Source organism: Leptonotus elevatus, chromosome 8, assembly GCF_054856555.1.
Source record: "Leptonotus elevatus isolate MCC_2025b chromosome 8, RoL_Lele_1.0, whole genome shotgun sequence".
In the NCBI taxonomy this organism is placed as follows: Eukaryota; Metazoa; Chordata; class Actinopteri; order Syngnathiformes; family Syngnathidae; genus Leptonotus; species Leptonotus elevatus.
The window spans coordinates 22,913,216-22,940,174 of NC_141246.1; the positions used below are offsets into that span (position 1 = coordinate 22,913,216).

Genomic DNA, 26,959 nt, shown 5'->3' on the forward strand with positions numbered 1-26,959 from the left:
AAAAACTGCTGAGATGCATTCGATCATACTATTTATTGAATTACAATGCAAGCAGTGTATTCTGTTTATTTTTGTCTATGTACTTTTTATGATGAATAAACATGTTGCGCTTGTATCAATGTGCACTAATGTGAATGTATAACTTTCAGAGGAAATCAATGTCAACAAACAGTAGCTACCAGCATATTCACTTTATTTGTAAATTGAAAACAAAATATTTCATTCATAAATTACAGACGTATGCAGACTCCAAATTAACAATATGTGCATCTTTAGGTAATCTAAAGTCAAGTACTGCATCGAGAACACATTTAAATGCTTGAAAGAGGAAAAATAATTTAATGGAAATTAAATGCACAGTGGCACCTATGCGGTAAAGTACCTGTAGTTATTTTTGACTACATGCAAATGCATTCAAAGTTGCATTACCACATCTGGGCAAAATATATCGTTTTGCAGTTCATACAGTTGCTATAGCATACCACATCACTAAATATGTACAAGTGCTGCCACCGTCTGGTTAAAATGGGTTCTGCGTGCAGACCACAAACTGAATTACTCTACTGGGGTGTCGCGTGAGGCTGTGTCAACGTTTATGCTTTGATAAGAGCAATATCCCAACAATGAGTTTTTAAGTGCAGTAAGGTTTAGCTGTGCAAGCGTTCATGGACCTATAAATTACACAATGTCATGAGTTTCCCTTGAATATAATCACCACAATATCAAAAGTTTATGAAAGGAGTAGATTCAATCGACTAAAGAGCAGGTATTTAACATGAGCTCTAAATCAAACAATTTCAGTGGTGTATTGAATGAACAAATAAGACAATGAAAATAAAATGAATACCAAAAATAAAATTAAAAATCCTCAATTAGTCATTTAACACAATCTCAATTTCCAACATATCATTCTTTCTTTCTCACTTAACAAAAACAAAACTGAAGAGAAGGCAGAGGGGTTCTTTTCTTTTTTTCTTCTTTCTTTTTTTAGTATCTATGTCATTTAAACCAAATGGGGAAAATCATTTCTTTGAATCATCATAAGGATTACGTTACTTTTTTTTTTTTGTTGTTGCTCATATCAACATTCATTTGGAGGTTAATGCTGTCACCACATATTTTTAAAATTAGTTTTGACATTGAAATTTGCTGTTTTTATTCCATAAAGCTATTCCATGGGTTGGCAAACAAGTGAAGGTTCCTGTACAAGTGAATTTCGTCATCCAAGACGGACTTCAGTGTCAAATCAAAATGCATTATGCATATCTCAATGTCAGCAAGCTGTATAAGGCAGGAACTCCAATATTTCACTCAATGGTTGCTGCCGCAATTTACGGTGTGATAGTTGCACTGCTGCGAGATCTTTTCATGACGAGCCGCACCTCGACATCCGGGAGGCTGTCTTGTTTAGTCTGGGCACACCCTTCGTCAGCTGCAGCCATGTGCAGGTCGAAGCGCAGGGACACAGACTTCTTACGGAGTTTCGGATTGCCCCTGAAGAACGAGTTCTCCCACTGCTTGATCACCTTGTCAATCTTTTCCGTCCTGGAGAAATAGTGATTTGTGCATATTGATGACTATATAGATGAGTATTTTGCATATTATATGACTTCATATTGGTCTTCCATAATTTTTGTGTGTATTAATTTAAATGTTAATTCAAGAATATAGTGTTTCCTGATATTCTCATAGGATAGACTGAGTCCAGCTGCAAATAGCAAATAAGGTTTGCAATAATTGCCTATGGAGGCCACAAGATGGTGGCAAAGCACTACTTTTGTCCAAATGAAGCTTTAAACTGACTTAAATACACCACCATGTCACTAAATTGCCACAAAATGGCACCAAAGCTGTCATTTTCTTGCTTGCAATACTTAAATTGCTTTGGCCTGACTACAAAAACGCCAAACAGGCGATTTTTTCTTTTTCTTTATAGGGTGATTGTATTTTCATTTCCAAAAAAGAGAACACTCGGCCAGACCTCAAAATACTTTACTCAAAGATGCCACATAACTGAACTATTTTAATGTATTTCAATACATGCTAATTGGTCACATGAAAAACAATTAAAATTGGAATTTTTCATGAATTTATAAAACACCACTGGACGTCCTTTTGTAGCATCGTGTGCTAACTGCTAGCTAGTAAGCTGCTGACTCTTTCCCCCCACTACCCCAAAAAATATTTGTTGTCATCCCCCCCCCCCCCCAATTTTGTACTGATGCAAATATTTGTCTGTTAAATTTCTAATTCCTGTTTTTGTTTTTGTTCGCATTAAATAATCCCTATGTCTTGTGTTAGCCACAATCTAGCTAGCAAGATAGCTCCTTGTTGCTAAAAAAGAAGAAGAAAAAAAAGACTATTTTCTTTATAAATTATCATGTACTGTTGTTTTTTTTCTTTTTTCTTAATAGCGTGATTATATTTTCATTTCCAAAAAAGAGGACACTTTGCCAGGCCTCGAAATACTTTACTCGAAGATGCCACATAACTGAGCTATTTTAATGTATTTCAATACATGCTAATTGATCCTATGAAAAACAATTAAAATTGGAATTTTTCATGAATTTATAAAACACCACTGGACGCCCGGACGTCCTTTTGTAGCATCGTGTGCTAACTGCTAGCTAGTAAGCTGCTGACTCTTTCCCCCGACTACCCCAAAAAAAATTGTTGTCATTTTTTCCCCAAATTTTGTACTGATGCAAATATTTGTCTGTTAAGTTTCTAATTCCTGTTTTTGTTTTTTTCTCGCATTAAATAATCCCTATGTCTTGTGTTAGCCACACGCTAGCTAGCAAGATAGCTCCTTGTTGCTAAAAAAAGAAGAAGAAAAAATAGACTATTTTCTTTATAAATTATCATGTACTGTTGTTTTTTTTCTTTTTTTTCTTAATAGCGTGATTGTATTTTCATTTCCAAAAAAGAGGACACTCGGCCAGGCCTCGAAATACTTTACTCAAAGATGCCATATAATTGGACTATTTTAATGTATTTCAACACATGCTAATTGTTCCCATGAAAAACAATAAAAATTGGACTTTTTCATGAATTTATAAAACACCACTGGATGCCCGGACGTCCTTTTGTAGCAATGTGTGCTAACTGCTAGCTCATAAGCTGCTAACTCTTTCCCCCCACTACCCCGAAAAATATTTGTTGTCATCCCCCCCCCCCCAATTTTGTACTGATTCAAATATTTGTGTTAAATTTCTAATTCCTGTTTTTGTTTTTTGTTCGCATTAAATTATCCCTATGTCTTGTGTTAGCCACAAGCTAGCTAGCAAGATGGCTCCTTGTTGCTAAAAATAAATAAAAATAAATTATAAATAAATTATCTTGTACTGTTGTCAATTTTATTTCAGTAGATTTCTACTTCCTGGTTAAAAAATTTAAATAAATCTGTAAATAGACAAACAAGCAAATCGCATCCAGGGAAACATTGTATTACTTTCAAAGTGTTGTGTGGACCATTATGGATTATTGACTATTGATTAATTTAAGGTTTAGTTGCATGAAAGAGGAAGTAAATATAGCAAATATTGACTGGTGGGCTTCATCTAAATTGAACCTGAATTGCTTTTATCCTGGCATAAATTGTAGGACAGGTACGCTAAAAAGGGGTTTCATGGGGTATTGGTTTGCACCCGGGAACCTGATATGTTAAAATTTGAGTGGAACTGAAACGGTACTGTATATTTCTGAACAGCAGTAGTGGGGTTAAACCAGTAGTTGATGATTAAAGAATGACAAAGTGAGATTGGTTATTTAATTAATTTTGAATCAAACTGTTCTTCTACATAATTATTACTAAACTAAACTAAGAAGCCATCATTATTTTTCTCAGCATTTTTGTTATAACAAATGTTGGTCAATTAGATTTGAGTTATTGTTTGTATGTTGGTTTGGCATTGAAAGTGACAGTTTATACCAGGGGTGGGCAAACTTAGTCCTCGAGGGCTGGAGTCCTGCAGGTTTTGGATGTTTCCCTTCTCCAACACAGCTGATATATGAGCTCATCAGCAAGCTCTGCATAAGCCTGATAACGATCCTGTTGATTGGAATCAGCTTGTGTTGTTAGAGGAAAACCTGCAGGACTCTGGCCCTCGAGGACCGAGTTTGCCCACCCCTGGTTAATACACTGTATAACTTTTAGCTATATGTACTGCATCTATAGTTTTGTTGCACTTATAATTTCCAAAAGGTAAGTAGGACTGTATTAATTAGGTAAGGGGGAACAAAGTATGTAACAGACATTATCAAACATCAATCACCATCTGATGTGAGCAAAAATAGGTCTTTGAATGACATCTCAGTCAAGCAAAACAGTGTTTAAGTCCGTGTTCAGCCAACCGAAACATTATGAGGTGTCAAGATGCATAAGTACATATGGAAGTTCCTGTGAGTTGTTGTACATGTATGTGTATGTGGCTTCAGGCGCCTGAGGCATTCACAAAAAATCTATAAAAATTCCACTCATGTCTGGTCTGTCAACAGCAGGTGCCACACCTTAAAGACACCACGCCAGGCGGGACTCGCAACATCAAACAAAAGTCATGAAAGGGCAGAACAGTTCCCAAGCACCTTGAAGATGAATCACTCATGGGAACCTAAAGCAGTAGACGTTTGTGCGCCTCACACATTGCTAAGGGTGTAAAAGACGGGGTGGGGAGGACGTTGTTGCTCTGTCGGCTGATGACTTCATAAAACGCATTCAATCAATGCGTGACAGCTTGTAATTTTGCGGTGTTATGACATCAGTACGTGGGAAAAAGAAGCAGAAAACTATTGTTTTAATTGAAAAACCCTATCTGTTGGAATCAGTCTCTAGTGGAAAGTGATTTCTAAGTATGACGTGGCAGAAAATGAATTTGGTGCTGGCAGCAGTTAAACGGGGAAAACACCACTTACTCAACAGTGCCGCGGCCCTCTGCACTCTCCTGCACTATGTTGCCCAGAAGAATCTCATGAGTCTTCACAGTGGAGATTGGTAAATGTTTATCTTGCTCTGGTTCTGGAAGAAGACTCGGATGATGAATCGGGTCTTGACAGTGATATTTGTGTACATGTTACCTGTGAGGATCACAAGACTCTGTGGCCGATGGAGTACGGAGCTTTCCTTTGGCTTGTTGTCCTCTTGTATTAGTGGAGTTGTTTCAGGCAGAGGCTCTGATTTTGGTTCATCTGGTGTGATAGTGGGGTCACTGAAACCATTCTCCACACTTTTTTCATTCGATTCCAGCAAAGACGATCTGAAGAGCTGCAAGCGCATCTGTTGCTCACTGTGGCCCATGCACCTGCAGGAAAGAAGTAACACTCCCATGAGGATGTGTGCTTTGTAACTATTACTCATGCCACTTGCCATCCACCACATGCATGTTTTTTTTATTTTTCAGTTTTCTTCTTTGGTCGAGTGATTACCACAAATTTGGGGGTATAAACAAACATACAGTCAGTGTGAACTGGCATTTAATAACCCCGCCCTGATATGTTTAAGTCTGGTATTGAAACTTTGATTTTCAGCTCAATGATGAACTAAAACTTCAGTCAATGTCCCCTAACTCACAGATGGTCAAACTCAAGGACCGTGGACCAGAACCAAAAGCTACATAATTTTTTTAATGGGCCACTATATCAAATAAAATGTGTGTACTTCATGTTTCTAGCTAAATAGTTAGTTCTATTCATTATGGCTGAAAATCTCTACCAAAATGATATACGATATTTGGAAAATTGATGGATGGATGGATGGATAGATGCAATTATGATGAAATGTTGAATAAAATGTGTGTATGTAATAATTGAGATAATTTTCACATCATAATTGCCATCAGTACAGTGATTTTTACTTTATGTACAGCACTTTGTATGTAGTTGTGGTTAGGTGTGGTTGTTTTATTAAAGGGATACTGGTTTCATTAGGCCATTTTGAGCAATGCAAAGTTAATATTTTGTCTATAACTATTTTGATAAAGGCAGTATTTTTAATGTACAAAACACCTTTAAAACACATTTTGCCACTTGCTGTGTACTGCAGGTGCTCAAAGCACAGGCCAATCACGGCTTACCTGTTTTCTGTGTTTGGTCATGTGACGTTAGCAAACTGAGCAATGATTGGTCGTTGCCTGTTTCTTGAACACGTGTTACGTCAACTTCAGTCGACAGCAAGTGACAAAATGTGTTTTTAAAAAATTCATTGTAAATGAAAAATAATAAAGTTATCACATTTATTATAGACAAATATTATCTTCCTACTGTTGAACATGGCTAAATGGGGCAAGTATCTCTTTAAAGTGCTCTATAAATAATGTTGAGTTGAGAATCAGAGTGAAACCATAAATACGATGTGGCCCAGTGATGAAAGTGAGTGACACACCTGCGCTAGGTTACTAATCAAAAAATGTGAACGTGTTTGTCTTCAAGTGGTGACATTATTGCTGGAGATACATACAAAGGAACTCTATCCATCCATCCATCCATCCATCCATCCATCCATCCATCCATCCATCCATCCATCCATCCATCCATCCATCCATCCATCCATCCATCCATCCATCCATCCATCCATTGTATAAATGATTTCTAAAAGACAACTGTAATGATCAAGGCAAGTCCAAACGAGTCAGTGTGTTGTATGACGTCACCTTCCACAAATCAACTCAATGCTATAGATGCCAGGATTGAAGTATTAAGTTTAATACGTGAATCCCAGACCACCCACTTCCCCTCTATCAAGCTACTTCCTGTTCAGTATGTCTCCAATGATGCAATAGAATGACGCCTCACCTCTCGAACAAAAGCTGTGATAATTACTGTTCTCTATTAAATATGCTTGCTCTGGCATGTCAAGGACATAACGAAACACCTTGCAAGATTATACAAGCTATTTCCTGCGTCTGTTGTACAGACAATGTTTTTGTTTTCCACAGAATAAAATATATTGTTTCCAAGAAGCCCTATGAAGAAAAACAAAATCCCCCAATAAACAGGTAAGTGCAAGCAGGGAATATGAGCTCAGACAGGATGTGCTGCTTGCCTGAATCAAATGAAAAGCATTGATTTTACAGCGTGTGAGTCGTGACTGTACTTGATTGCTGAAACCATTTACCCCTCCCTGGTTTCTCCCGTCTTTGAACCACACTCTGAGCCTCTCATCCCTCACCTGCCCTCTTCCCGTTCCAGCAGTCGTCTATAAGTGGAGATCTCTCGCTCCAGTCGGATCTTTGTGTTGAGCATCTGGCTGTGGCGCAGACGCTGTGTGGCCAGTCCGTTCCTCACTTGCTCCAGCTCACCCTCCAGCCCAGCGATCACCTGGGAAAGTTCCTGCAACTGACTGGAGTACAGCTGCTGGGTGTTCTGGAGGGAGTTCTCCAGGCCTTTCTCCTGGAGAAGCGACAAGGGTCCAGTTGTAAGAATCATAGAGTGACGCGAATGTTGTCCTCCACAGCCGCACTGTAGCACATTTGGTTAGCCTAAGAATAATGGACTTTTCTCTGCTGATTGTCTTTTGCTGTTTTAAGGTTTGGTTCACTAGCTTGCATAAATGCAGATATCTTTAATGTTTGGTACGAGGAAGCAAATAAAGCAGTGTTATTTCAACACAGTTAGAATAAAAAAGTAAAATTGACCACACCCTCATTTCCAGTGAAGGAGAAACGTTCCAATTTTCCAGCGTACTGTCGACATTTCAACAATGATACATCCAGTTCATGTTTTTAGTTTGGTGTGACTGACTCAGTGGTGGAGTGGTTGTCTTGAGTGTGGGTTTGATCCCAGGCCAGTTGAAGTAGCGTTGTGCAAGATACTGAACCCAGAGTTTTTCTTGATGCTGTGTCATCAGTAGTCAAAAATGTTAAGCGCTTTGAGGGCCTTGTAAGGTGGAAAAGTTCTATATAAATTAAGTGCCGTTTACATTTTTAACACTGACACTAGTGTAATAAGTGTTTAAACACCAGAGTTAAGTGTAGTTTGACAAAGATAATTTTAATTTTAATGTTACTATTTTATATATATAGTACTTTCAACACTACTCAGTGTTTACCAGTGTAGATTTTTGTTAACACTATACAGTGTTGGAGTAACACTGGTTAAGCGTGAAAAAGTAACACTGAAACGTGTCAGATTTACACTCATTGGTGTGGACACATATAAGCACATTTCTAGTGTTAGATTAAACACTCTCAGTGTTAATCTAACACTGGCGATTTTTTGTGTAGACTGGAGCTTAGAGTAATCACTGGCAATACCAGTGCAAAAAGCTGAGACATCAAAAGAAATGTGAGTCACAGCTCAGTGGAATAATACATGAATGACATCCTAACCGGATAAATTGAGTGCGATCATAAGTATTTCTTGTTATTAGTTTCATATGTGATGTAAAGTTGTTGTGCTATCTCAAGTAAGAGCACTGGTGGTTTGGATGTTTGTGCTTCCTTACCGAGGCATGCAGGGTTTCAATCTCCACCTGCAGGGAGTGCCACTGCTTCCGAGCCTCAGCTAACTCTGCCCGAGCCTCCCTTAGCGCATTGCTGCCCTGGCTGACCTGTGTCCATGCTGCTTCTTCCTGAGATGGGAGTAAAGAAGGTACATATGTGTTAATAGAGTGTCTGGTGTGGATTCATAGAAAATGAATGGAAAAAAAGCACAATGGGGACTATTTCCAAGCCTGCACAATTCCGACTGGGACAGAGTCCAAAGAAAAGAAGTCACAGGTTGTGTGCTCTTGATTGTGGGAATGTTGAAGTGCCAACCTTTGAGTTTGTATTCACTCGCAGTTGTGCCATCTGTGTTGACACACTGTACAGCTGCTTTCACACCCATCCACACCCACCAAGATACAGCCAAACACTCATGCCGTGTCTCAGCTATGACAATATTGACACATTCAATCAAACAAAACAATTCCTCCATCTTGAGTGAGACTGTTTCAATGTTGTGTGTCTTTTAAATTATGTGAATATTTACTCACAATTATACACCACAGATAAAAAAAGAAACAACATGCTGATTGTAAGTAAAGTAACCGTGCAAATGAACTGAATAGACTGAAGTAAACATATAACAGATAAAGACAGACATTTACTGTGTCATAGCAGACAGAGATAGCGTGAGTCCTGAAACACAAACATTCATCTACTATGGGCTAACCTTGAGTCTCACAACACATCACAGTAGGAAAACCAAATGATGAGTGATGATTCAGGAAGACATACTGTATGTACCTCGATGTGTGTTGTTGGTGCAGCAGCAGCTCCAGCTTCAGACTGGCTCGGCCCGGGATAGCTGTAAAGCGAACGTGAGCCCAGGTTGGGAAGTCGGTTCAGGTTGCACTGAGCTCTGATTTGGTCGAGGAGTTTGGTGAGCTCCATCCCTGCGCCATCCTCTTCCTGTTTACCTGCTACCGAGGTCGCTGCTAACAGAGCATCACATGAGGGGGATCGCTGCAGCTGCAGAGCTCGGGCTGCCTGCAAGCAGCCAACCAGAGGGGAGGGAGGGAGGTAGGGAGGGAGCGGGATGCAGCAGAGAAGATGGAAGTGGCAAGTGAGAGTTGGAGGCACGCAGGGACTGTTTGTGAACAATGCAATGGCAGTTCAATTACGGTGTGTACTAACTAGGCAAAATGGAAGAATACACACACTCAGGCACACAAAATTGTATTTACCATGCACCTATTTGTCTTAGTGTCATGTCTTAGGTTTTGAGTTATTTAGCAAGTTAGTAAGAAGGATTACACGAAAAACACACAACTGGTTTATTACATTTTGTGGGTGGTCATGTAAATCATAAAATGTGGCTCAGTGGTAGAGTGGTCGTCTTGCAATCCAATGTTTGACACGCTAGCCCAAGCATGCACAATCCATTCACAAATTGTGGTGTAACTCGCTCGGTGCTGCATCCGAGTCTAACGACCATCGGTGGCAGTTAAAGAAAAAGCACCAAGAAGTCATCTTTCAGTTTACTCTTTCGGGTTCTCATTATGCCTGCCAGTCTTCAACCAGGGCCAAATTTCCTGTATATAAGCAATGGGTCCGCGGAAATGCTCCCACACAGTCAGTCAAGCGGAGTGCTGACGTGAAAATACGATAAATCTAATGCACATGTGTCAAGATCTGGTCCTCGAGGGCCTGAGTCCTGCATGTTTTCAAGGTTTCTCTACTCCACCGCACCAGATTCAATGATCAGGATAGTTATCAGGCTCCTGCAGAGCTTGCTGATGAGCTTAAATATGACTCAGCTGTGTTGAACATGGGAAAGCTCTAAAACATGCAGGACTCAGGCCCTCGAGGACCGGACTTTGACACCTAATGTATGAATGGGGTGGCGGGTAACAACTAGTGTAGCCCAACATAGCGGAGTAAGAGTAGCGTTTCTTCTTCACACATCTATTTAAGTAAAAGCAAAACGTATTGTGTGGTAAAACTACTCTTAGAAGTAATTTTTTTCCAAAAAGTTACTCAAGTAAATTTAACGGAGTAAATGTAACTCATTATTACCCACTTCTGATTGTGACCACATTGAAGTATCCTTGAGCAAGACACTGAACCCCCAGTTGCTCCTGATGCTGCCTCATCAGTAGGTGAATGAGTAGTCGAATGTAAAGTGCTTTGAGGGCCTTGTAAGGTGGAAAAGTGCTATAAAAATGAAATACCATTTACCATGTTGGGCATGCATGCTCATGCATGAGAAAATCCTCTTTGAGCAATTTGTTTTCTCACTTGGGCAGGACTGTACCAAAATTGAAGTAGGGTTGAACAGGCATGAAGGGATAATATAAAAAGTGCCCAAAATGAATGTGCTGTCAGCATCAACAAAAAGTAAATATAATTATATTTAGAACGTTGTGTCGCTGTAATCTGTCCTAGCTTAGCGTCTTCCTGTCTATCTGCACTACACTTTTCTGGTTGAAGCCAGTTAAGACCATCGGGTCACACATTTTCACATGGGCGAGGCTGAGCAGTCCCTCGTGTGGGTGGGCAGCCAAGACAGTATAAGAGTAGAAAACATTGTGAACAGATTAGACCTTCTTCTGCATCTAGCAGAAAAGGCACCCATAGTTGTCTACTCGATCTTACTGGCATCCAGTAAATAGTTTAACTGAGAGTATGAGAATATGCAGTCTGTTGGTTGTTGTTATTAGTATAGCGAGCATTAACGATAAAAGAACCGGTGCAAGTTCCCATCAGAACTTTACAGTCTCTATTAGTTTTCAATGGAGCTGTCAACCAACCGCCCCCCACCCCCCCCTACCCCTACCCCCGGAATACAAATGGCATAACGTTATTCACATGCTACCAACACATAACTGTCATGTTAATTTGTGGAGTTGGTTGTAGCATGTAAAAATACATTCTATAAACTTATAAACTTGTTGACGGGTAAAATGGAGGATACAATGATTTTTCACACTTCCCCAAAAAAAATTGGCCCTGTCTCAGCGTTGGTGCAATCCTGCCTGTGGGGGGGGGGGGGGGGGGGATTAGTCAATCGCAGATAACTATCTCATGCAATAAGAATTGTGTAATCAATGTGATGATCTAACTATAATTATTAATCCTTGCTGGCATATTGTGTAATCAAAATAAGAAAAAACACTCTTTCCACATGTAGGGCTGTATTTTCGTTCCTAGGGCAAGTCTACTGCAAAGCGCAATTCTGCACATGGATGGTGTTTTTTTTTCTTCTTTTTTTTCCATAATAACTTGCACAGGTAGAATTGGGTGTAAAAGATGGAACTGAGCCGTTTCCCAACCAATCGTAGGGGCATCCCTCATTTGCATTAAAATCATGGTGGTCGGAGCATACAACGGCGTCACATTGCAGAAACAGAAATAGACTTGTTGGGGTCCGTGCAGGACATCGGCAGGTAAATTGCAAGATTTTGCCTTGTGGATGATGTAGTCGGTGGCGAATGTGACAAGGGCAATTGGAGACCGCCTTAATTACCCCTAAGACCATGTATGACATCCACCCCCCTCCAAACAGTCAGCGCAGCGCAGTGCGATTAAAATGATATTGATTGCAATTCGTTAAATGATTTCTGATTTCTACAATGTTTCAGAGGGATTGGCCTACGTTGTTGATATATTTATGAATGAAATAGATGACATCAACCACACACGTCTATAGAGCGCCGAATCTGTCTGCCTGCACCTCAATCGAACCCACCAAAACATGCATTTACACCACTGGATAGACTGGTTTTTGCTAGTCTAAAATCTAGTCTACTTTTTGTCACCAGATTGAAGATGCGCTGGGGAGCGTGTTCACTGGCGCACCCAAGGAGGTGTAGCACATTTACCAAATTACACTAAACTAGACTAATTATGCTTTTATCATTGTTTTAATTTGCAGCAAGTAATTTATTTAATTAAAGTTACATGAAAATATATTGAAAGTACTCTTATGATACTTTGTTATTAAAAATACTCGCTCTTTTGATATTATTGGGCTTCAACTACCTAAAGCTCTACAATAAGAAAGAAAAGGTATAAATAAACGTATGAAATCACTGCCGTTGGGCCAAAACCTTGTACCTCCAAAATCGTCACTTTTCAGGAGCCACCAAAAATGGCAGATTTGTTCAGCCATTAACATTGCAGCAACAAAGAACATGTAGGGCTGTATTTTCGTTCCTAGGGCAAGTCTACTGCTAAGCGCAATTCTGCACATGGAGCCATTTTCAGCACTTAAAATTGGCCAAAAATTCGTAAAAATGACACTGACCAGAAATAAAGATATTGGAGAAAATATGGAATTTGCTAATCGTGACTTATGAGGTTTCGGTCTGACACCAATTATTTATTACTTATGGACAGAAAAGTAATTACCTGATACTCTTGGTTTATATCCTGAAGCGCTGTCATAGAGTGATGAATGTCTGCCTGCAGAATCATGTTGCTCTGCTCAGTCTTTTTCTTTGTCTCCCTCAGCACAGCCACCGTTTGCTCCAGACGCATGGTGTTACGTTCTTCCGTGTCACACCTGTAATGTGCATGGAGAATATTATTACTGTAATCACTCTCTGTACAAACATTTGAAGAATGGGGTATTCTTAATTCAACACGAGGCATATATTTTTACAAGAGCTATTGACATTTCACTTGACATGCATGATGAGTTTCCTTTACACGACCAGTGCCGCTTGCCAACAAATTAAATGTAATAGTGTAGTTTGGAAAATAATAAATTGTAAGGGCTCATTAATGTTGACTTGAGCATGATTCACTTGCGAATGAAAATGATATCATGCATCCATTTGAATGAATAAAATATGATTTACAAAATACTATATACAGCAAATGTTTATGGTGTATGCTCAAAATCTGGCCTCATGGGGATACATTTTTGTGACACTTGCTCTCATCAAATTTGCCTGTCCCTGTTATAGTTCAAAGACTAATACAGTAAATGGCTGGCAACTTTTCGAGATGGTGCAGGCACATAGAGCTGACCTGGCCTGGATGGCAGCCGCTCTCGACTTCATGCCTTCAGATTGCAATGCTAACTGGGCATTCTCCAACAGTAGTTTGCAAACCTAGCAAAGCAAACAAACAAAACAAAACAAATACAATAAAAACCCCAACCCAATGCATTGCTCCATTAATTGATCCACCCATCGATCCATCCGTCCGTCAGTCTATCCATCCATCCATCCATCCATCCATCCGTTATGTTCTGCCAGGTCGGACCGGCATCTTCCACCACCAGGTGGTGATCAGTTGACAGCTCCATCCCCTCTTCAAATTTGGTGGGCAAAAAATGTTGAGAAAAAACAGCCTTTTTAATTAAGGGATTAATCGTGATTAATCAAAATCCTAAAATGTAATTAATCTGATTAAAATTTTTATTGTTTGACAGCTCTAGTTTTTAGTAACTAGTCAGATGTGCAGGGTTAGTTGACCAGTCTTCTTACTCTCATTCCACTTTTGTTATTTTCTTTTTAATAATAAAGTTCTTATGTAAGTTTTCATTGAACATAAATTAAACAAGAAGTATATTATTAGCATTGTTGCGCTTGAATTTACGTTGGGCAGGAAGTGGAATATGTATATTGACTTCTTATTCTAAGAGTTGAAATATATAAATACATAAAAATAAATAACATAAAACAACAAAATATAAAATAACAGATTGTGATCTCAAATTCATCACAAAAATCAGTTGTCAATGCTGAAGTTTTCCACATTTGTTTTAGCATGAATGCAGAACATATCCTGGACAAGACACACCCGTGTTTAAGGAGAGCCAAATAAAGTACAAGGAATATATAAACCGTTTATAGGATTAAGCGTACAGTGCACTCATTATGTGTGGGTTTCAATGCACTCATTACTCCTGAGCCTTCATAAGCCCTGCGAGATCAGTGGATCAAAAACTACTTAATGTGTTGGCAGATGATTAGGATAAATTAATGTGCACCAAATAAAAAGCAAAAATATGAAAGGCATAAAAAGCAGCAAGCATTTAAAGCTGCCTTGCTTGCAAAAACATTAGAAAAACCTGGCATTACTTAACAGTGTGAAAACATATTGAAATGTAACTACAAACCTTTGGCTGCTCTATTAAAGTAAATCAACAGAGACATGCAAAAATTACAAAAACATTCATTAATACCATAAAGGGAATGATATGATTATCAGGTGAAGGCTGAAGCCATATGTTATTTCTATTTTTTTTTAATACCTCAAACTTTTTTACATGCATCTCCTCCTACATAATTCAGCCAATTCACATCATTCAAATTTCAGCATATTCCCCAAAAATCATGCTATGGGGGGAGTATTTCTTGCATCCCAATTATAATTTTTTTTTTCTAAAATTCAACATTTTTCACCCAAAAATTCACCATTTTTCACCCAAAAATTCACCATTTTTCACCCAAAAATTCACCATTCATTCCCAATGAGGCACATTTTTCAGCAGGTTGTTAACCATTAATTCCGACTGGTACACGTTTACATAAGTTCTATGATAAATGTAATTAATTCAGCTCTTTCAATTTACCTTGGGAATGATTTTTAAAATGCTAAAATTTTTCACATACAAAAAATTCCCTATTTTCACACCCAAAAATTTCCATTTTCGGGCATATTCTACATTCACTTCTCCCTCAACATTACTTGACCAATTCAAACTACCATATTCCAACTTTAACATGTTGAAATCATTCAAACCATCTCATTTTTTATTCACATTCACAAAATTCACCTCTAATATCACCATCATTTCATATAATTCAGAATCATTCCAAATAATTCCACATTATTCCACATGCTTCATTGTTTTTACATTTCAGCCTTTCAACGTTCACACGTAATTGCTCCCGAAATTGCAGATGTCTAGGATGGATGGATAGTTCCTAATTGTTTTCATGTCTGACAGCTTGCCTTCATGTGTCGCTCTCTGGCTCAGTTCCAAGTACATATAATGAGTCTCATAATTGCATAATCAGCTATACTAGAAACAGTTTTGATTACTTTTGTATTATGGACTCACAATGTTTACATTGCAGCTCACACACAAGTAAAATGAACTTCTTACAAACTAGGAACTTTATGTGTCCCTTTAAATGAGATGTAGTTACACATTTCAGTGCTCAAAGGTTTCCAATTTGCTTGCACTTGCACACATTTTTCATTCATCATATCTGAGCATTCAAGCAACTTCATGGCCAGAGAAGAAAAGTTATTTACATGGTGCTGTTACATTGATAACAGTGCAAACATGTATGTTTGCAACTGCATGTGTTAGGGCCTTGGCCTTTCGTGTAAAGTGTCATAAATGGTGCGTCCCTGTATGACAGTACTGAATTGTACAGTCACACAGCCTCATTATCAGTCAGGATAGTCTTGAGTTGGTGTTTTTAAGTGCAAAATTATTTTTGCCAGCAAACAGGTGGATCAGACATATCACACACTCTTGTTTAAATATTAATTTGTCTTACCTGAGCACGGAGTTCTTTCACAGCTTCTTCCTGCTTGGACCATTCCTGAGAGCGCAAAGTGTTTCTCATGCCCCTTTCAGCTATCTGCGCTTCCAATTGTTGGTTGGTCTCCTGCAGCCTGTTCACCTGCTCCAGAAAGCCCTTCAAACGAGTGTTCAGTCCCCACATGATCTGACTGGAGTTCTGCAGCGAATCCATGCTGAATGTACACGTACGCACTAAAAGACACCGACAATCTCAGTCAAAAACCAGACATTATGGGTCATACTGCTGCTGGTCATTTTTGAAGAAACACAGCACATGTACTTACTTCGTTCTCAGCAGACGTGGTAATTTTGACACCCGCAGATACAGCAAACAGTCACACTTGTTTTAGGGCACACTATCAGAGGCGTGAACTGAGTAAATGTTTACCCAGTCATACTCACGTGAGCTAACGTTGCCTCCCAAGCATAAATGGACAAAAAAACATGATCAAAAGAAGCTAACAGAATTCTCCCAGTCTGTTCTACTACGTTGCAAAAATTCAAAGAACCTCTCCTCTCCTTACGGCTTAGCACATTCCTCTGCAGAGGACTGGTCAATACTTTCTTCTTCCCGCTGTGTGTGTGAGGTCATCATCAGCTGGCCCCTGAGACGCAGCCGATGGACTGTGATCGGCCCGACCTTAGAACATGTGATGTGCCGTTATGCAGTCTTGACGGTCAACTACAGCAGTGATCCTCTACTGTCACCAACACAGAAAAGGGGTTAGGGGAGAGCAGTGGGGGTCAAACACAGTGCTTACATCACGAGCAGCGCTCTGGGGCCCTTTGTCCGCTCTGATCCAGGATTACTTAGCTGCTTTCAAATACACTATAACACAATGTTCAGGGAGACCCACTGACATGACATGGAGCAGTCCTTGGTTGTTTACATATAAATGAGGTTCATTAAGGTCACATACACTGCTCTCACATAAGATATACACAATTTTCTTTTTGACGTTCTATTTTTAGATAGCAACTTGGGTCTGACTGTCAGGGTGAATGTTTGATTTCCTTGCTAAAACCTCAGTTTGGTACTGCTTATTCTTTCTTCAACTCTTCTGATAACAAAGAAAATTTATCATTATAAAAAGCTGCCTCATGTCCTCCCTAGGTGTCTAACTGCTGACTGCCAAGAAGTCATCAAATTATCATCAGATGATCAGATCACAAAAAAAAAACCCATGTGGCATGGTGCAAGTTCTGAGGTTGGGGCTTTAAATTTAGGCTTCGGCCTTCGTTTGTGGAGTTTGCATGTTATTCCAGTGCTTGTGTGAGTTTGTAGGTAGTCTTTTTTTGCAGGTAGTCTAGTTTTCTAAAAAACATGCATGATAGGGCCAGCTCAGTCCAGGGTATACACCACCTCTCGCCTAAAATCACTTGGGATAGACTCCAACCTAAAAACATTAAATTAATGGATCGATGCCCCAAAAAAAGGACAATAAAAAAAAAAGTAAAATTATAATAATAATAATAAATCCATCAATTGACTCAACATTGACACAAAAAAAAACAGGGGGGGGGGTGAATCTGCGTCTGAAAAAAGGAACACTGTAGTTACTTTCAACAGAACAGCAGCTTCAAGAACAGCTTTCCCCCCAGTCTAATAAAGACTGCAGTATACACTTGATCAGTTTAGTTCTCCACAATATAAATAAAGATGGCTTGACTTGACAAAACTGCCTATTTATAAGGTGATCAAATGTTTATACTGTTGATGTATTTAGTACTGTAAGTTTGTTTTGAATGTACACAAAATATGCCAATGTGTACAGATCAGGAATTTTTCCAGTTTTGTTTACATTGTCATGGAAAAAAAGGTCTCATCTGCAAAATTGACAGAGGATTCATAACTTGCCAGTGATAACATTTAACAGCCGTCCACTGACGCTCGCTCACAATACCAAAGCAAAACAACATCACATAAAAATAGCCCCTGTGCTCCCATAGGAACAATGTGGTAAATGCTCAAAGAGATCACAAAGCACAATAGGTCTCTGCTTGCACAACAGGCGGTGGTGCTAGAAGCTGGAAGCCCAAGCAGACAAATTGACCTCCATGGTGGAGCATAGTGCTGGAACACTGGTTACTACTTACCAGCCTGTAGTTTATTTCATCATATTTGATTTTTTATTTACTACAATTCAATTCAGTATTGAGCAAGGTTATCAATAGTTAATGAAAACTAATCAAAAGCAGTCCGTTAGTGACAGACTAATAGATCTTCCATTAGTACTGATGGACTGCCCACCACAGTTAGTTAGTTAGTTAGTTAGTTAGTTACACTGTAAAAATTATAACCCTGCTTAAAAAAAAAAGATGTCCAGATATCACATCTAAAATATTTGACTTCACAGAAACTCAATTGAGTGACTGATCATTTCATGTTGATGTAAACAATAATTCTTCACTTGAACCAACCTTAATTTTTTGCCTTGATCCAAATTATTTATTAACATTTTAGCTACTGAACCAAACTAATTTATTTACTTTTAACTGAATTAACATATTTTCTTTGACACAAGTTAATTAATTTTTGTATAACCAAATAATATTTCTCGCATTTTACAAAGTTAAAGGACCATTTGATTGTCACACCCATCTAAGTGGGGTGAAATTCATTCTCTGCTTTTGACCAATACACTGAGGGAGTGATGAGCATGCGGTCACCTAATTTTAAAACATGAGCCATATGCAACATATGAAGTCGAGATGAGGTGAGGATGGAGAAGGAAGAGCAGAAAGAAGATGATGGAGAAGGCAGAATATCCCATTTTTAATATCCCATGGGCAGTCTTCCGAAAGATGTCAGACAGTATAGCCTTAAATGGCTACAGCTACAGTACAATGCCATGATGGTACTGATGTGCTGTCGTTTTCAATGCGCATGCGCAAGTCCATTTGACTCAAACTAAATATATTACCTGAAGGGCATGAAGAAAAAATATTTAATTGGAAGGAAATTAAAAACTTTATTTTGGGTCCTTTGGATGTATATTTAGTTCCTGTCAATGCAAAATAAATGTTTTTCAGAATCAAATCAACAACGTTATCCTCTTTTGAATGGACATTTTTACTTTCAATGAGCAACTGCATGTAAAATTTTTACAGTGATAGTTAGTTAGTTAGTTAAACACATAAGTTCTTTAGAGAATGTAGTAGGTAACTCGAGAATTTTCTCCATCTGATTTTTCATTTGCTAGAAGAATTGCCATTTCTAATGCTGCATTTGAGAAAGGTCGGAAGTCGGATTTATCCCAGTTGGGTTTTCCCAGTTCCGACCTGAAAGCGTTCGAGGCGAAAGTAAACAACCAAAATGGCAGATAGTGATAAATTGTTTTTCATGTTGGTCCTCAAAACTCATTTTGACCTCCAGCAAACTTGCCTTCTCACAATTTTGCTTAATTTATGTATTTATCTTATTTCATAAGCATTCCATACAGTTCAGTAGTTCACCGTATAATTTCATGCAGGGAGTTAGCGGCATACTGTCACGTACGTTGTTTTACATGGAGTTATGTCGAATATTTATGAAAGAAGAAAGCTATCTAGTTTTACACTGAAGTAAATTGTGTTTTACCATTCACGGTATGTGTTTCCAAAGGGGTAGCCATTGTAGCGCGACGTCACATTGTAGTCCGTCGGTGAAGTCGGGGTACTTTTTTTTTCTAACTTTGCAAGTGGGATTTCTAAGTTCTAAGTTCCCACGCACATTTCCTGGTTTGAAGTTAGAAAAGTCCGACTTCTGACCATCCTCGAATGAAGCATAAGAACTACTTCCCAGTTCTTAAGAATCATTTGTTTGCTTGCCTGACGATTGTGCTTATCACTTCGTCTTCCTGTATGTCACAAATGAGTGATGATGTCACACATAAGAGGTTTATTTTGCACAAATTTGTCCTAATTTCACGCAAAAAGACGATACCGGGCTGCTTGCATCACTCGAAAAGCATCATTTTGTCAAAGAGGGAGAATACTTCCAATTTTCAGTTCCAACAGAGCTATGTGATATAACAACATACACTATTCACAAAAAGTTAGGGATATTTGGCTTTCAGGCGAAATTTCCTAAAATGCATTCAAACCTTTACAGGTGAACTTAATGTGACCTTCTCTAAGCTTTTGAATGCACTTGTCCAACTGTTAAATGTTTCAGTACTTTTTGCACAAGATGCTCTTCTCTAGCAAGGAGCTTAACAGCAAAATTCACAAATTCAACAACAATGCTCCAGCTCATGGAGGTGGCAACATCGGGGAACGGCTGTTGGAATGGCCTGCACTTTCTCCAGATTTGAATCCTATTGAAAACCTGTGGGATCAGCTGAGTCGCCATATAGTGCCTGCAAACGCTGCACCCCAGAACCTCAATGAGCTGAGGGCTGCCCTTCAAGAAGAGTGGGATGCCATGCCTCAGCAGACAATCAGTCGACTTGTAAACAGCATGAAACGTCATTGTCTAGCTGTAATTGATGCTCAAGGGCACATGACCAGTTATTGAGACGTTGAATTTGTTTGTTGTGGTGTTCCCACCATTGTTGTTAACTTTTCTTTCAATGAATTGTTTGAAATGAGGAGATCACCACTGCACCCTTCTACTTAAATGTCCTACTTTCATGATATGATATCACTGCAGTGTGAACTTTTTGTATTTTCCATAAATTTCACCTGAAAGCCAAATATTCCTAACTTTTTGTTTGTAGTGTACATTGCAGTGTGTGATAGAAACATCTATCGTTTGATATAACCATCCATTTCATCAACGTATTCGGTTAGCTCTGTTGTTACACTGTATAATCTGAGACGGTAAAATGCACTATTGTGCTTCACTTGTCTCCAGGCATGCGTAATCAATTTAGACAATGCAACTTTTACACTAATGTGCCAGTTGGGCCTGGGTTGACTGGTCCTGCCTGAAGAGCTGGTGCAGGGGAACACGTGCAAAAGCGGAGACTGCTATCTGTTGCTGTTCACTTTGTGAGCCTAGTTTCATAAACTGAGCTTGCAGTGTGTATGTGCCATGTGCTCCATGAGAGTTTAAGTTTGTGAGGCTTTTGGGTGACAAAAGCCAGCTTTAAATGCCACATTAGGGGCTTTTCCACCGCCGGAAATTTAGGAGAACTTTTCAATTTATCTTGGTAAAATTCAGTTTGCGCGTTTTTCCGCCAATAACAATTAAAATTAAATAATATTTATGGGTAATTTAATTCTCCAGGGGCCATCCGAGTACTATCTCAGGAGCAGGTTCATGCTGAGCCAGGCTGGAACTTTGAAGGGGCGGGCTGCACTGACCAAGGCCGATTGGTTGGTCAAATTTGTGTGTGTGTTGTTTTTACATCGGCTGGGCTCATGAAACTTATACGTCATCAAACTCATTTGAATTAATTACAGAGAATTCTAAGACACTGTGGAAACACCCGAAAAGCTTTGGCCGCGCTGCCCTGCGCGTTTTGGACGCGGTGCCGAACTCCAGCTTCTGAAGGAGCTTCCTCGAGACCGCCGAACGGAAGGGCCATGCACCCCTGCTGCTCCCACAAGGATCGCGCTGTTAAATGCGCGGTCATTGACAACAAAATGTTTATTTTTAGGGAGTTTTTCCTTTCCAACAACTTGGATTTCCTCTGCCTGATGGAGACCTGTACTGTCTGATGGGTTTTTACTTTTTACCTTCTAGACCTGGATTCCCCCACCATCAGCGCGAGCCTAACACCACCTTGTTTACCGAAGTGAGTATGCAATTCACATACAGCACATGCCCGTGACCAATTCAAAGCTGTTAAATTGGACCAGCAATTGAATGTCAACATCTCTCCCAATATGATCACAAATTTTTATGTGAAACAAAGCAACACGATCATGATGTCCTTTCATTTCACACAAGTTGCACCATTCAAATATTGTACCTGATAATTGCCGTTAAATCACGGTATTAAATAATGCCATTAATTGACATTATAAAAGTATATTATTGTGAATGAACACAGAGTGCCCATGCTGCTGTTAATCATAGCAGCAAAACCTTTTGTAGTGCACACTGTATGCAGCTCTATATTATTCTCTTATGAAATAAATGGACAAAAACAACACTCTTGTGCTCTCCCAGTGTTTATTATGGTAATACATCAAATATTGGCCACAGCATCCCAACCTGTTCATATTCACTATAAAGTGTGCTTGTGAATTGTGTTTGGGCAAATCATGCTCAACATGCACAGAACGCTTTTTCCACCTTTGAAGGAAAAACAAAAAAAACGATACATTTATCAGTAAATAAGTATGACAGTCCTTGCAATGCTTTTGTAAAATTGCAGTTGTCTGTCAGCAAATTTGCTCACCAAGTGTCTTGTCACATAAGTAAATATGCACTCTGTCCAAAGAGTCAGGATAGGGATTACTTACAAAGATGACTTAAGTCTTTACTTATGACAACTGCAATCATTGGCCTAATACTAGTTTATGGAACATGTGTTTCATATACAATTAGTTACAACCATAACATATTACAAACACCTTGTAACATGATCATTAAACTACAGGAACAGTTTTCACTAAAAAATGATAGAAACCTGACTGGCATGTCAAGAAACTTCCACACCCTCCACCCTCTTGGCATGAACGGGAAAATGGTGATGAAGCTGATTAATTCCCTATTATTCGTATTTTTACCTAAGATGGCTTTTGCCGCGTCATTGTTGACAGTTTTGTTATAAGTCTGTGAAACATGAATTCAGGAAGCATGGAATGTCACCAAGCTTGTTTCAAGTGACATGTGTCAACGTCTGCAAAGATGTAGAATGTAGATGAATGTTTGCTTAGGGAAATTACATAAATGAGAACTACGTGACTGTCAGCAGATGCATTTTCCGTTGCATTTCTGGACCAGAAGGGGAAGCTGCTCTGCTAAAATGGACACTACTTGCCGGGTAATGGAAAGAGCCCCCAGGTTAAAGGTTTAGATGTGAAATGTCATTAACATTCCTGATTTTATCAACCTTTGTGTCTTAACATTCTTCTGCCTCTTTTCACTGTACGTGTGTGTGACCTAAAGCCTATTATGCAGTCCCACATGTTCTCTACATTTCAATTGAGTCTTTTCAGTCTTTCTCTGTTCAAAAACATGTTCTAGGTTAATTGAAGAGTTGGTATTATGCCCTATCTGGATTATATCTATTTTGTCTTATAATAATAAAGAATTAATAGTCTTGTATAAAATTTAAGCAAATTAATGTATGAATAAAGATTGAAGACTCTAAATTGTCTGTCGGGTGTGAATTTGAGTGTGTATAGTTTTTTTGTTTTTATGTGCCCTGCAAGTCTGCAAGTGGGTAGTGACCAGTTCAGAATATACCCCGCCGCTCGCCCAAAGTCATGTGACCCTACCAAAGACAAGTGGTAAAGAAAATGCATGTATAACCAGTGCAGGGTGTACCATGCCTACTGCCTGAAGACATGCAGTTGGGATAGGCTCCAGCGCACCCGCGACCCTTGTGAGGATAAACGGTTCAGATAATGGATGGATGGATTATTTATTAATCTCTTACCTGAGCTATCACCTTGCTGTGGTGAGGGGAGGGGTGAAGTTAAACACACTTTAATTCACTGTAACTACACCAGTGGTGATTCCTCTAAGACTGCAAGGGAAGCTCGGCTGTAATACCCCCATTCAGACAGAAACCAGGAAATTATTTAAATAGGCAAAAACATTTCCCCATTTTTTGCTGCAAACAAAACAAACTACACCTGTGTGCAGATCATGCCAGTGGGAGAGATGGCAGATTTGTTTTTATCACCACCATCAGACTGCATTCCATACATTTCATCAATCAGTGCAGAGGGCATAAAGACAATACTGTACCTGAAAAACCTGAAGGGAGTGGTCCTATTCTTCTAACACACATACATGAAACCTTCAGGGAGGTTCCACCTGACTGATGAGGAGCTTAAACCACAAAGACAACTACAGTAATTACACCATAGCCTACAATTAACTTCAGTAAGCATTACAACTCTTGTCATTCAACTCAGGACTGAGAAATTAAGAAAAAGTCAGTCAACCCAAGTAATCATATTTTTTTTAATGGTGATTTTATGTGTTAAGGAAAACGAAATATTCAAAGCTACCTGGTCCTTTGAGAAAAAGTGATTGCCCCCTAAACCTAATAACTGAATGCCACCCTCAGTGGCAATTTGGATTGATTTATTGTTGCAGAGCCCAATTTTGCTTCAGTTTGAGGCCAAAGTCTGTTGGCCAAATATTTTCTCGCAGGATTTTCTGGTAAAGAGAAGGATTTAAGGTGTTATCAATTATAGCAAGTCATCCAGGCCCTGAAGTGATGAAGCAGCTCCAGATCATCACAATACCACTACCATGTTTGACTGTTGTCGTTTTCTGAAATGCTGTTTCATTTATACCAGATATAAAGACGCATTTTGTTGCAGATTTGAGATCTTTGGGCTGACTTCATTTTGTCATATAGGTTCTACTTAAAATATTTCTTGATTGAACAGGTCTGGAGGTAATCAGGCTTTGGTGTGGTCAGTAAAAATGATCTCTATTTAAAAAAAAAAAGGGATTAGCAAATTTAATTCCTGATTACAAAAATGAGGGGCAATACTTTTTCCACACAGGGCTAGGTCTATTTGAATAGTTTTTATTCCTTTGATCACTAAAATCTCCATTTAAAAATGTAATTTTATGTTTAATTGGGCTATTTTTTAAATATTTACTTTTGTTTCATCATCTTAAACATTAAAGGAGAGAAACTGCGAAAAAAAGTACGATTTTTTTAAAGGGTGCATATACTTTATCGTAGCATTGTAAGCCAAATGACTCACCATTTTCATAAAAAAACAAAGATTACTTGTGCATACTTGAACAGTCTATATTTTCATTGCTCCTTATGTTAAGTGGTTGGACAAAAACTGTTACCGTCGTCACTCTGATATTTTTTCCAAGCGCGTCAGGGTTACACAAGCTCACAAAACAATTAAACTAGGAGTGCCACTGTCTCGTTGCCATTGAGTGTTATGTAGAACAGGGTTAGGCAAACAGGTTTTCAACCAAACAAGTCAGGACCAAGTATCCGCATTCACAGCAAGGCGGGGGATGTTTCCCCTTTACCATTACGTTGTCCAAATGAGCAATTCAAAGATAGGCTACTGGCAAATCAAGTGTTGTGTACATCTTTTATGAAACTGAGAACCTGTGCTGCATGTTCCCATGCATTTTCATGACAAGAAGTGCTTCGATTGTAGGAATTTTGTGAACTAGATGGATGACTGTATGAAGTGGTTTAAACATGCATCTACTCAGAGTGATGATGCTCATTCATTAATTTCATAGAAGCTGATACCTGCGTGGTTCCAACACTGATCCGCAATACATAATGTCAAAATCATTTTGCCAGCCTAGATGCTAGTTTTAGCAGTGAAATTGCACAGGTGTCCTAAGTGTGTTTCATGGCAAGTTTCCAAGACTGAAAGTATTTCATGCACTACAAGGCTACTTTACTTGGCAGGTGTGGTGACACTTGTGAAATCCCATCATTCGAAATGAGTAATGGCATTAACTTGCCAATGTCAGTAAACATAATTGGTTTGAGCCGCTGCAGGTGGGCGTGTGATTATTATTTTTTTGTGATGAGACTGAAGTTCAGTTAACAGAAGTATAGAGTGAACTTAATTAACTGGTCACAGAGAAAGGGCGAAAGAGAGAGTAACTAATTCCACCAGTTTATCCAGCTGAGGCGCAATCATGGGCGTCATCCATCAGATAATGGACTTGTTATCCACAGGCAGTTGGGACACACCAGTACAGCTCAAACAAGTATTGCTGCTGTTGTCATTAACTGTAAACTGATTTTGGATAAGAAATGTCCTCATCAATTTGTAAAATATTTCAGAGAGAACATGTAAGAAATAGGCCTACAATTCAACATAGAAAAGTTGACTATTTCTTTTACATGCGCTAAACAGTATTACATTACTGTACATTTTTCGTCAAATGTTTGTTTATCGTTAAGTTAGATTTATTTTTTGGGGCGGATAGGTTATAAAAGATTCTGCTTCTTCTCTTCATTTGCATATAATTTTAAATGTTGTTTTTCATTTAAAAATAAGAAAAGAAAAGAAAAATAACAAAGATCTAAAAAAAAAGATACAGTAGTTACAAATAAAATGCGTTTATGAGAGATTTAAACTTTTCTTTTTCAAGATAGGTTGAAATTATTCTGAAATGTTAACTGATGCAATAAAAACAAATATCGACAACAACTTTCACTTTTTAAACAGTCACCACAAATGAAGAGCCTCTCCCATGTGAACCGTGGAGCTGATCGTGCTGGGCTACGCGTGGAATGTTGATCTATTTATTTATTTTTAATTAAGTTTAATTACATGAAATGCTATAGCTTTCATGAACAAGTTTCGGCTACTCTTTTGGTTGGTATTTTTTAAACCGATCCACCTTAGCAGGTAACTTAGCTTATTACATATTGACAAAAAGTGATAATTTAATCATCTATCATAGAATATCTTTTTTTAATGTGCTGCTAAATTAAGAAACTGTCAGTGATATTCTGAACATGCGGTTTCTCCCATCATTCTGCAAGTTTTTGAAACATCACGTGTCCCTCATCACCAGACAATACCAATTCATAGGCTATTTTATGTTCTATGGGAAATAAGTAATTCTCAATAATCAATTGAAATGGAATGTATTATATTAAAAAATGTAGCTCCATCATTAAGAAACTATATTAAGGCTAATATTCCGTTTTACGGAGGTAGCCCAAACTGGGAGTATAAGCTTAATGTGTGTCGCACACACCTAAACTCGTTTTTGGTGATATGTGCCAGGACAGCTGCTCCACGTGTGACACGCCTAGTATAGTCACACCAGACGCCGAAGTGGAGCAAAGACGATATTGGACTCAACCCACCTGATGGACCCCACCCCACCCCATCGCAGCACACTATAAAATCCATCCTCCAG

At 38.8% G+C, this 26,959-nt stretch overlaps 1 protein-coding gene across 5 annotated transcripts; it reads right to left on the reverse strand.

Annotated features, from left to right (window-relative positions):
- Positions 1–176: 176 nt before the first annotated feature.
- krt222 (keratin 222) lies at positions 177–16,668 on the reverse strand. Of its 5 annotated transcripts, none has more exons than XM_086081718.1 (10): positions 16,372–16,668; positions 15,944–16,084; positions 13,452–13,534; positions 12,828–12,981; positions 9,222–9,464; positions 8,438–8,563; positions 7,163–7,383; positions 5,074–5,297; positions 4,912–5,014; positions 177–1,545 (listed from the first exon to the last, which is right to left on the reverse strand). In XM_086081718.1, the coding sequence occupies exons 2-10, from the start codon at positions 16,010–16,012 to the stop codon at positions 1,332–1,334; spliced, it is 1,437 nt and encodes a 478-aa protein (XP_085937844.1). In that variant the 5' UTR covers positions 16,013–16,084; positions 16,372–16,668; the 3' UTR covers positions 177–1,331. The 5 variants fall into 5 exon arrangements, with proteins under 5 accessions (XP_085937844.1, XP_085937841.1, XP_085937843.1 ...); XM_086081715.1 differs by having other exon boundaries at positions 15,944–16,142; XM_086081717.1 differs by having other exon boundaries at positions 15,944–16,161.
- Positions 16,669–26,959: the final 10,291 nt, after the last annotated feature.